The sequence below is a fragment of the Brassica oleracea genome, chromosome C6 (assembly GCF_000695525.1).
Source record: "Brassica oleracea var. oleracea cultivar TO1000 chromosome C6, BOL, whole genome shotgun sequence".
Classification (NCBI taxonomy): Eukaryota; Viridiplantae; Streptophyta; class Magnoliopsida; order Brassicales; family Brassicaceae; genus Brassica; species Brassica oleracea.
This window is the reverse complement of record NC_027753.1, coordinates 3,784,826-3,796,648: the sequence shown is the minus strand read 5'-3', so window position 1 is coordinate 3,796,648 and position 11,823 is coordinate 3,784,826. Positions and strand designations below refer to the sequence as shown.

The 11,823-nt window shown below is 39.6% G+C and overlaps 1 protein-coding gene across 2 annotated transcripts; it reads left to right on the top strand.

Annotated features, from left to right (window-relative positions):
- The first annotated feature begins 872 nt into the window (after window positions 1-872).
- LOC106300792 (zinc finger BED domain-containing protein DAYSLEEPER-like) lies at window positions 873-5,973 on the top strand. 2 transcript variants are annotated; one of them, XM_013737014.1, is made up of 3 exons: window positions 873-1,192; window positions 1,534-3,560; window positions 3,662-5,973. In XM_013737014.1, the coding sequence occupies exon 2, from the start codon at window positions 1,553-1,555 to the stop codon at window positions 3,542-3,544; it is 1,992 nt and encodes a 663-aa protein (XP_013592468.1). In that variant the 5' UTR covers window positions 873-1,192; window positions 1,534-1,552; the 3' UTR covers window positions 3,545-3,560; window positions 3,662-5,973. The 2 variants fall into 2 exon arrangements, with proteins under 2 accessions (XP_013592468.1, XP_013592467.1); XM_013737013.1 differs by having other exon boundaries at window positions 1,534-3,728.
- Window positions 5,974-11,823: the final 5,850 nt, after the last annotated feature.

Below are 11,823 nucleotides of genomic sequence, written 5' to 3'. Positions count from 1 at the left end.
CCTTTGTTTTTAATCATAAACTTTGGATATTTTTTTCCTTGCATGTTTTCTCTGTTCGGAGATTTTATTTCTATTTTGGATTATTAATGAAACATCGACGGGTTCTAACTCATACAAGATTTGTCAGTGGTGTATTTTTTTGGTTTACCTATTTCTGACATTTTTTTTTGTCCACCATAAACTATTTTAAACAAAGTCGAGTAAAACTCTAAAAATAAATAATTTTGCAACCGTATAATTTTATAAATTTTTCTAGAGTTATTATTTTTTTTTAAAATAGTTTATTACAATTCTATATTTTTAAATTAATTTAGGTAAAATAAGAAAATAATTTAATTTATTGTTCGATAAATTGTTTAATTTTTTGAATTCAAATTTTATATTTTGTTCCTTACACTATTTGTTTTATATACTAACAACTACCTAAGTAAATACTAAACAATTTCATAGACTTTATCTTTTGAACATGAAAGCACTAATAAAGCTAATGGTCGATCAAGTCATTACGAAAATAATGCATATGAATTCGCCGGTCATTCTTATATCAACTTAATCAAACTGTGTGACTTCCAAATGTTATGTTCATCACCATTATATACAACACGGAAAAACAAAGGTGGAAAAAAATAAACGACAAAATCCCGTACACAAAACTACACAACGATCAATAACTTATCCGGATTCGCGCTTGCGCGGGGGCTATACCTCTAGTAGTATAAATATGGAGGAAATGTTCTTTTCTTTTAAATTAGGTCATTATTTACAGATTTTTTACTTAAAATATTTCTCAAATATTTATAATTAAGTTTATATACAAAATAATAATAAGAGATTGATACAAATAAGAAACTTCTCAACCATGTCATGTTTTAATTATTTAGAATGACTAAAAATATACTTTTTGAGTCTAATAACAATTTTGCTCTAAAGTAAAGCGTGGACAAGTCAGAAGGAAGTCCAAGAGATGGGCCGTTGTAAAAGCCCAATAGGCAGCCCAAAGGCAGTTTAAAAAGCTTTCTCGACCTAAACCCTTATCTCTTATCTCTATTTTCCACCAAAGGTCCAATTAGCCTCTCAAGCCCAAATCTCTCTCTCTCTCTCTTTCTCCCTCCGCCGGACATCCGCTCGATTCCTCCGTCGCCACCGCGCCAGATATTTCTCAGTTTACGACGTAGCGCTTTCTTCCTCGCAGGTATTGTTCTCGATCGATTTAGTTTCCTCGATCTATTTTAGAGATTGTTATTTTGAAATTGATCGAGGTTTTGAGTTTTGAGAGCTTGGATTCACGTTCGTGTTGAGCCTTGTAATCTGGGCTCTAGTTTTTGTTCTGCAGCCCATGCTTAAGGACTTTTAAAGTTCCAGATCTGTATATCTTTAAATGACGATTTTACCCCTAGGATAAATGTTAATTATATAGATTGTAGACCATGGGTTCGATGATGGCCTTAAATAAGGGCCCACCGCACAACAACAACAAACAAACACAGTCTCTTTAATTATTTTAATCATTTGTTTTTTTTTTGTTCTCTGTAGAAGCAAGAAAAACAAGAAGATGGAAACAGCACTGGAGGTATACAATGACGTTGACAAGAGATCACCAGAGACACAACCCATCAAGCGACGCAAGAAGCAGTCAAAGGTCTGGGAACACTTCACTATCCAGTTTACACAGCCAGGTTGCAGAAGGGCTTTCTGCATAGGCTGTAACCAGAGCTTTGCTTACAGCAACGGCTCCAAAGTAGCTGGCACGAGCCATCTCAAGCGTCACATTGATAAAGGCACTTGTCCTGCACTTGTTCATCATCATAATACCCAGGACAACAATGAGATGATGACACCCCACACTGCCAAGAGTGAGACACCCTACACAGATAAGAGTGAGACACCTAGGAGGAGGCGTTACCGAACCCATGACACAAGTGCTTGTGTTGTGTTTGATCAGGACAAGTGTCGCCATGAGATTGCCAAGATGATCACTATGCATGACTACCCTCTTCACATGGTTGAGCATCCAGGGTTCGTCTCCTTCGTGCATACTCTCCAGCCTAACTTCTTTGACGCTCTCAGCTTCAACAATGTTCAAGGAGACTGTGTGGCGACTTACCTTGCGGAAAAACAGAATGTCATCAGGTCTTTAGAAGGGATCCCAGGACGCTTCTGTCTCACGCTGGACTTCTGGACATCCAAACTAACTCTTGGTTATGTGTTTATAACCTGCCATTTCATTGACAATGATTGGAAGATACAAAAGAAGCTTCTCAACGTTTTGATGGAACCTTGTCCAGAATCTGAACAAGCTCTGAGTCTTGCTGTTGCTAATTGTGTTTCTGAATGGGGTCTGGAGGGCAAGTTGTTTAGCGTTACCTTCAACCATCCGGCGAGTAAGCCTGCAGCTGAAAATATCAGACCTCTACTATGCATCAAGAACCCTCGGATTCTGAATGGTCAGATGGTGATAGGAAACTGCGTTGCGCGAACATTCAGTGGCCTTGCTAAAGATGTGCTGGATAAAGGGAAAGATGTGATCAAGAAGGTCCGTGACTGTGTGAAGCACGTGAAAACCTCAGAGTCCCATGAGGAGAGGTTTGTTGCGCTCATGGAACAGCTTCAACTTCCAGGCGAGAAGGTACTTTCTCTTGATGATCAGACGCAATGGGACACAACGTATAAGATGCTTGTGGCTGCTTCAGAGTTAAAGGAAGTGTTCTCTTGCTTAGACACTGCTGATCCTGACTTCAAGCAACCTCCTCCTTCGACAGAAGATTGGAGCCACGTGGAGACACTTTGCACACTCCTGAAGCCTCTTCTCGAAGCGGCCTCTACTCTTCAGACAACTGGAAGTCCCTCTGCTGTTACGTTCTTCCATGAAGTGTGGAAGACGCACTCAGATCTGTCTAGGTCCATAGCCGGAGATGATCCTTACGTCGCGGGTATTGTTAAAACCATGAAAGAGAAGGCTGACAAGTACTGGAGAGAGTGTAGCTTGGTTTTGGCAATGGCGGTTGTGATGGATCCTCGGTTCAAGATGAAGCTCGTGGAGTTCAGTTTCTCCAAGATATTCGGTGAAGACGCTGGGAAGAACATCAATACCGTGGATGATGGGATCCACGAGCTCTTCAGCGAGTACGTGGCACTCTCGGCCCCGGTGAAAGCGGCCTCTGAAGATGAACTGTCAGAGTTCGACAAATACATAATAAAGGAGAGGGCAGGGAAGAATCTGAAGTCAGAGATGGACCAGTACCTTGAGGAAACGCTGTTACCACGGGTTCAGGAGTTTGATGTTCTCGAGTGGTGGAAACAGAACAAGCTCAAGTTCCCAACATTGTCGAAGATGGCTAGAGACATCCTCGCTATCCCAGTCTCGGCTGCAGCCTTTGACTATGTCTTTGACGTGGAACCGAGGGAGATGGATGAGTACAAGACGTCACTGAGGCCTGAGACTGTGGAGGCTCTTATTTGCGCGAGGGAATGGCTACGTGAGAGTGATGCTTCTTCTGGAGCAGATGTGCAAATGTCAAGTGCTATTGTCAAAGCTGAAACATAGGTGCTTCTTTTGTGTGGTTAGTCTTTAACCCACGTGTGAATGATTTGCAAATAAAGAGTTTACCTCTTTTAAAACACTGGGGATCGTGTGGATTTGTGTTGTTGTTTTTGCTTTTAGATATTGAGTACTAGTTGGAGAGGCGGTGACCCAAATTTACAACAAACAAGACTCATTGCAGGTTGAAGATCAGTGTCAACTATGTCGATGAGTTCATCTGTTTTTCTTGCACCATTGTTGCAGGCAATGTCCCTGACAGTTCATCCTCATAACTCAACAAAATTGTACAACCGATCATTACCCAGTATGAAATCCAGATGAACCATTTGTTTCGTATAAGAGATGTTTGTTCTACTATTTTTTTTTTGTCATCTGTTAATATATATTGATCTTTGGAAACGTTCAAGGAACCAATACAAATGCTATCCAATAACAACTCCGATAACCATACTAAACTTTTGACTTCCCTAACAGCCAAGCCACTCAAGCTAGATTAACAAAAGAAGACTGATAAACCTGCAACAGTCACAATACCCCAAACCAAAAAATCGTCAAACAACCACGCCAGCAAGCTTCACTTCCCGCCAATTTAAATAGAGGAGAGACCTTCATCAATCTCAAACAGTTCCGAAGCCATAATGGCGGACCTGCCGCTACATATGATTGATGATAGCCCCCTTTAGTCACACTCTGTGCAATGAGGAAGGCTCCTCTGTTCATTGGCCGTTCCTCTTTCACCAGTCTCCACCATTCCATTCTTGCAAGCTCGTTAAGAAGCACAGAGGATTGCCCATTAAAGCTCGGCCAGGTCTGAGAATCATCTTTGTTAATGTGCAATCATCAATAGCAAAGATAACTCTATCAAAATGATGCGCCTTGGTACATTGAATAGACCATAGTAGCGCTTCTAGCTTAGCCTAATGATGGCTGCCAACTCGAGTAAAAGCTCTCCTGCTATGCAAAAGGACTTGCCCTGTATCAATCCGCAGGACCCACTGTTAAACCATGTTATAAAAACTGTGGAATATTAAAAAAATGCTTCATGTGCTTTGGCTTTTGGTCCTCCATTGATTGATTTTGACTGGACATTAATCATCACTGCCTTCATCATGGCTTCCTGCAATTATATTATTATAGCCAGCCAGACATCTGATATAGTAAATTCCTATTAGTAATTAATCAAATGGTAGAAGTAAAATATAGTTGAACCGTCTAGTTCCCTTTCTCTCCCAAGCCAAGGTCGCCGCCGCTTCTCAGTTTCGTCTCTGCTCTGGCGGTTGGCTCTGCCGCAGCCGTCGGGAGCAGCCCCTCCGTTTCATTTATGTCTTCGGCGTTGTATCTCGTTTTCATGTCTCCTCTGAAAGTTTCGGCTTGGTATCGTCAGATCTGAGTGGGAGATTTTATTGGATCCGATCTCGTCGTCATTCTCGGTGCTCAAGGGCGTTCTCCTTGGCGTTCAGTGTTGCTGAGGCTCGATGGTAAGATCCGGGTTGAATCTCTGTTTTTCGTAGCCTCAGTGTAGCAGCTAATGTCTCCGGATGGTTTCTTTGTTCGGGGTTTAGTCTAGGATGTGGTCATGTGGTTTATCTGAGTTTCTGGTGAGTTGGGTTTCGATTGGCGTAACTGATGCAGGCTCGTGTCTTTGATTTGGTTCGCAGTGGATGTGCTTGCGGGTTCAGATATGTGGTTATATGTCAACTCAAATCTGGTTAGTTGCTTCCCAGTCGTGTTCCCTGATGTTGCTGTCTCAGTTTGACTTCTTATCAGTGTCTTTGTCTATCTCATATAAGTTGTTGTCGAGCTCTTGTATCTTTGGGCTTGAGAGTCTTAATCGTTTTGTGCCAAGGGAGTAAGTGCTTGGTGAGTGTGACTTAGCAGTCTTTTTTCTAGGGTAAGGTTTCCAGTGGTTGCTTGCAGTTTGGTTCTTCTCTCGTGAGTGGTTCTAGAGAAGTTCGTTTGGCAAGATTTCAGATTTGTGGTGTTTGGGTGAGCTTCTTTCTTTGGTTTTCAGAAGTATATGTATCCAAGGTGTGTGGACTGAGCAGCGGTTCCCCTTGTCGAGTTATGAAGCCTCCGGTGTGTGGTCTTATCGGTTGGCGTGCGAGGCAGCAACGATAAGTCTGGTATGCAGAAGTGGAGATTACCGGGTGGCAGGCTATAGGCAGCAGCGGTAATTCTCGATCATTGGTCCTTTCTTAGTTCTAAAACCTGCTAGGTTTTCTATTTTGGCTCATGCATAGATGAATTTGTTATGTGTCTCTATTGTCTTTTAGATTTCATGTGTATTTTCTCAAGTCATCCCGGTGTGGGTTTAAGTCGCCCCGGTATGGGTTCTAGTCGCCGCTTCTTATGGGCTCTTGGTTCTGGGGCTATTTGTTTCTGCTGCCAGCATTTATATAAATATTGGTATTTCGATTATGAATGAAGTTCAATTCGGAAAAAAAAAAAAAAAAGTAAAAGACATACATAGAGCAAAATATAAATAGATTGCCCATGGTCGGATCATATATGGAAAAGAGGCAGCCACAGCCCACAGGCCCACAGCCTTAACCGTTAATAATATTAACAAATATAGATAAACATGCAATCATGCCGAACAATTCTTTCGAATAACCATTTTTAAGTTTTTGCCACAAAAATAACTATAAAAAAGAAAATTACCAAAATAGTTTTTTTTTTTATTTTGAAAACTTTTATTTTAATTCTTTTTTATTTTTAAAAAATTTGAATCTATCTCCAAAACCCAACCTCTTTAACTCTAAATTCCAAGTTTCAGATTAGTTAACTCTAAGAGTATAAATACATATTTACCTTTCAATAAAACTTCTTTTGATCATTTTTCTCTTTGGAAGTCTAATTCTGTGAAAATAAACTAAAGAAAAGCTATCTAAAGAAATTTCTCTTATTATTTATTTGTTAGCCGCCATTATGAGTTCTATCAGCTAACGAAGTCTAATGGATTGGAGCAGGAATTAGAGGAAATATTTGATGAGATAAGTAATGGAACTGAAGGCTAATAATTAGAACTGAGGCAGAAATGGTGGACTGAATACCGTATTTTATTATTGTAATGGTAGATGTAATGTTGGGTGAATGGCCTCTATCCTCATGTAACTCATGCATAATGTTTCATTGAGTCGTTGATAAAAAGGAGGTGAAGAGGGAGGGTTAGTGGGTGTTATCCGTGTTTGGTGTACCACAAACACTATCTTCAGTTCCAACTAAGGTTTAGAGTGGTATCATCGGAATAAACAGTGCAGGTAAAACAAATAATATACTTCCTCTGTTTCATTATAAATGTCGTTTTAGGTTTCGACACACGGATTAAGAAAACAATTAATTTTGTACATTTCCTATAAAAAAACACTATTACCTATACACCTAACCATATTTAAACCAATAGAAAAATAAATTTTGCATAAAATTAATAAATTTTGCATTGAAAATCGAAAACGACTTATTTTATAACGAAAAAAATTCTCTAAAACGACACTTAATATGAAAAGGAGGGAGTAATACAGTACAGTTAAGTGTTGTTTATAAACTACATAATATAACAAAATATAAAATATTTAATGTGGTACGAAACTAAATAGAATGATAAAAGTATTATAAGGTGTATACAATAGAAATAAAATTAATTATATCAATATAACAAAATATAGTTATTACTAATAAAATTTAAAATTTAAAATCCTCTTATGACACAACATAGACAAAAATACTATCAAAAATTCAAATTTTCTAGCATTATATTTGCAATATTATTCCTTATTCGAGTCATATATTCTCCATCTACTGCATTTGTAGCATTTGATGTTTCTGTGCCATTTAAATTGTTCTCCGAGTCTGTATTGTTTATTTTGTTCTCTATTATTACTTCAGCAAAATATGCATATGAAAATTTTGAAATTTTGATAAAATGATGTAGTCTTATATTATAACCATTATCACTATTTTTTCTGTATATCAATTTCGTATCTTGGAAAATCATAGAGAATCTCCATTTCTTCTTCCAAACCCAAAAGTCCTCTTGATTACAATAGGTAAAGAAGCATGATGTCGATTAAAGAGTTAAATTATGACTTATGATATCTCACAACTTTATCATGTGATGATTTATAGGTAACCAAAAACCCTTGTTTATTTGGATAGCCAGAATCAGCGAAATAATACTTGTCAAATGGAGGGATAGGAAACTCGGAATCACTTTATTTTGTCATCGTCAAAACAGTTATGTCGTTACATGATCATGAAGCTACATTTCAATTATAAGTGAATAACATATTTAAGTCACATATTGCCATGAAGTTCAATAATGCATTGTCATGTCGATTCCAATACATTCTTTGTAACTGAAAATTGACTTTTATGCAAACATGTGTTCTATCCATCGCTCCAACACAACCACTAAAATATGGATAGTGTACTCAGTCTACTAGAAGTATTTTTAGGAATTTGTTATAGTTCTTGCGTGGTTGGACTTCTAATATAATCATATGCAATGAGTTCAGTTGTTGTTAGAACTTCATTAAAAAAATTCATCATAGTCTCCTTATTTTTTCCAAACCTTAAACCGACATGATCTCTTTGAACTTTATTCTGTCCACATATCCGTATTAACATAGCCACATTTTCTTCATTGCTTATATTTGATGTCGGTTGGAGCCCAAAATTTGTTTGTAGAATCTTACAAAATGTTGTGAAACATGAAAGTGACATTCTTAGTAATTGAAGACAAGCTGCATCATCTTCTCCTAGTCGATGCCAAATATTTTTTCATCTCAAACCTCTAGAAATTTTTGGTGGCGTTCTTTGAAATTTTAATCATAATAACTCAATTACTGGTGAATTTCTTCAAAGACTTCCACATCTTGTAGGGTTTCGAGACAAATACATTGTATTCATGTTCTAGATCAATAAAAATTACTTTTGATCTATTCTTTTTGCTTTACAACACTGCTTCTTGTTTCTGTACTATTACAAAAAAAAAAACCCTATTTTATTTTATCCTAACAATGAGTATAGCAAATAATAAGTATTAAATTATATAATATTATCGTATAATCCAAAAACTATCAAAAATCTCAAATTTTTATTTTCATATATAATATCTTAAGTTTTCTATATAAAATAAAAAAAACAGATAACAAAAATTAATTAGAACATATTTCACTATGAAATGAATTAAAATATGATGTATATATATATATATACAAAAATTAAATTGTTAAGACATTCAAGTTTGTAGAATTTGAATATTTCACTGTCGGTGAATGTAATTTCTGTTGAAGAAATTTAATATACATTTTTGTTAAAAAGAGAAATTGAACTGTCATAAATAAATAATAATTAGACTATCAGATAAGTAAACAAAATTCCGTTTTTTAACAATCCGTTTATTAAATTCTAACACTTGTATACAATGTTATAAAAATCAAAATGGGTTAATTTTATTTTAAAAGCAAATATTTCTATTAAAAATAAAAATTTAAACATGTCTATAAATAATAGAAGAAATTTAAAATCATTTTTGTTAAATTAAATTTATTTAAAAATATTTACTCGATTAGAAAACACAAGTCAAAATCTAGTATTACTGTTAAGTCAATATCGTAGTTAAGCAATTAAGTAGGTTAAAAGAGTTGTATTTGTTTGAACCGAGATCTGTCGACAAACTAGTAAAGAGAGAGAGACGAGTTCTTGTCGGTGGGTCAAGACAAAGACGAGTTTTATTAGATCAAAGAGTCGAAATGATGTTACAAAAAGAGGGAAAGAACGATGGAATTAGTCCGGCGAAAGCTGGTTCGTCGGACCGTACAAGTTCGGCGAGAATCAAGATGTAAAACCCTAGATCTAGCCGAAAGCGAGTGTAACAATTTGCGGATCCCCTAATCGTTGCCTCTCTCCCTATTTTAATAGATGGCTCCTTGTTGACCTAATTCGTCTTGACCTAGTGGGCTTCTTCGACGGCTGGGCTGGGATGTCGGGCCGTTTACTCGAGTCATCGAGCCGACTACTCCTGGTTCTCGCTTCGTCGGCTAAAAGCAGTCCAGAGTCGAGCCGGTCGCTAGCTCGCGAGTCGACGAGCCAAGTCTCTTTGTTGTGATCAGGTGTTAGGACAATTATCTTGTGGGCCTTTTGGGAGGGTCAGGCCCATAACCAACAGTAAGTCACCCCAGTTCGCTGGTGAGTAGCGTAGCCGACTCAGTGAATTTGGAAGCAGGGTTTGCAAGCCAATTGTTTGGGACTCGCGATCTCACTCGACTCCTCGACTATGCGAGCAGCTTGCTTGCGATCCGTGATTTCGTCGGTTTGATCTGAACCGACGGTTTTTCTTGGTTTTGGTTATGACCGCCGATCTCGATCTAAACCGGTGTTGGTTTACCTCGAGAAATTGAACCGTCGCGAAACGTGGTGAGCTCCACCCACCTAAATGGGCCCATCTAGGCCCATATAGGTCAAATGATGACGCCTCGGGGCGTGAGGTGCCTCCCCCCTTATAAATATCCCTCTCGCCTTTCATTTTCTTCATTCTACATCCGACTCAGGTATTTTCTCTCTCCTTCTCTCTGCTTCTCTCTCTAGCTTCTTAGTCTTAGATTTTGAGAATGTCGTCGGGCGGTAGGCTTTCCAGAGAACATAAAGGGAAGGCGGTGGCGAGGGTGACCGAATCGAGTCCTGCGCGAGTCGTTGAGTCGAACTCCCCTTCTGATTTCGAGACAATTCACCGCGAAGCTATGATGGACACGACGAATATGGATACGCCTCAGCGGGTCCTGCTTGCTGAGTCAGCGCGTCTGATTCGCGAGGAAAGGGCAGTTGTTGAGTCTGTCGCGCAAGATTGTGCGAGAGATGGTCAAGGTGGAGCGAGTGAATGAGAGATCTCTCCTACTGATTTTGTTCCGTGCTGCTACCATCTTGAAGGGATTTTTGAAGATCTCCCGGCGTTGGCGACGGAGCTGTTACGTCCCCCGACCGTGGAGGGACAATCGTGGGAGAACGTTGAGAAGACTCGTTCGACTCCTAGCTGCGTGAAGATTTTGCTGAGAGCATGTGGAGGAGCCGGAGTAACTTTTCTGATTCTGACGGAAGCCCAGAGACCGTGGTTCCCTCCGATGGGATTTCAATGTGTATAAGAGTCATACTTTCAGAACGAGACCAAGCTCTGGTTTCCGATTCCCCGACTCGTCACATCCTATGCAAGACGTCGTGACGCAGCGATAAGGCAATTCTTAAACGGTTCGCTCCGTGTCCCAGTTGCCTTGATTGTGACGGCAGCAGAGATCAATGTGTCGATGAGCGTGCGGACGTTCGAAGAGTTGACGTACCTTAAGTCGATGGAGGATGGGTTGTACTCGATCCAGATGAGGCCTAAATACAACGTGATCGCCGATCATCCCAACATGACGAATAACTGGCAGTGCTTCTACTTTTACGTCAAGTTTGACAGTTTCGCCTTCGAAGAGCCGCCCGGCGATTCCTTTCAATTTTTATGGAATCGTGAACTTGGTAGAGTATTGTTGATAGTTTATCGATAGCCCCTCATTTTCTTTTCTTTCTGACGGTTTCGCGTTTGACTGCAGTTGACCACCCAGACACAGCCATCTATCCCGAAGACTTCGTAGCTAACGCTCGTGTTGTCGCGTCGCTTGCTCAAGTAAGTTGGAAGGGTATCACCATTGAGAGGATTCGGCGAGCCGTCGACAGGATCTCGAAGAGTAAGTCTTTTAGCGCGTTTTATTATATACTTTTCCTTGCATGCATCTGTTTGCTTGGATCCTACTCGTCGATTTTTCGCAGGAGACTGGAGATCTGACCTGCTACCGTTGATTACTGGCAACAAACAGCGGTTCTATATATTCACTCGCGCCGAGCAAAAGGTGATCAACGCAGCAAGGGAAATGAAAGAGCTTCCAAACTTAAGTGCTTTAATCAAGAAAAAGTTGAGCGGAGCGAAGAAGACACCCTCTGCGACTCCTGGCGAGACGACTTCTTCTGGGCCTCTGTCTCTCGTAATCCCGCCGGCACTGACTCCAGACCCGGTTAATACCGAACCTTCGAGGGAAGAACCTGTGCAAGAGTCTTTCGATCGAGAGACCGCTGAACCGTCGGTGACTGACGGTAATAAGAAGAAGAGGTCCGCTCCTGGTTCGTCTGCTTCGGTCGAGGCTCGCACTGGGACTGAATCCGATGAACCTCCAAAGAAGAAGAAGAAGAAAGAGAAGAAGAAGAAGAAGAGGAGTGTTGAGGAGCGATCGGAGCCCAGCAGAGACGTGGGG

Excerpts from the sequence above, each read along its gene's own strand:
- LOC106300792 (XM_013737014.1), top strand. The coding sequence starts at position 1,553 with ATGGAAACAGCACTGGAGGTATACAATGACGTTGACAAGAGATCACCA.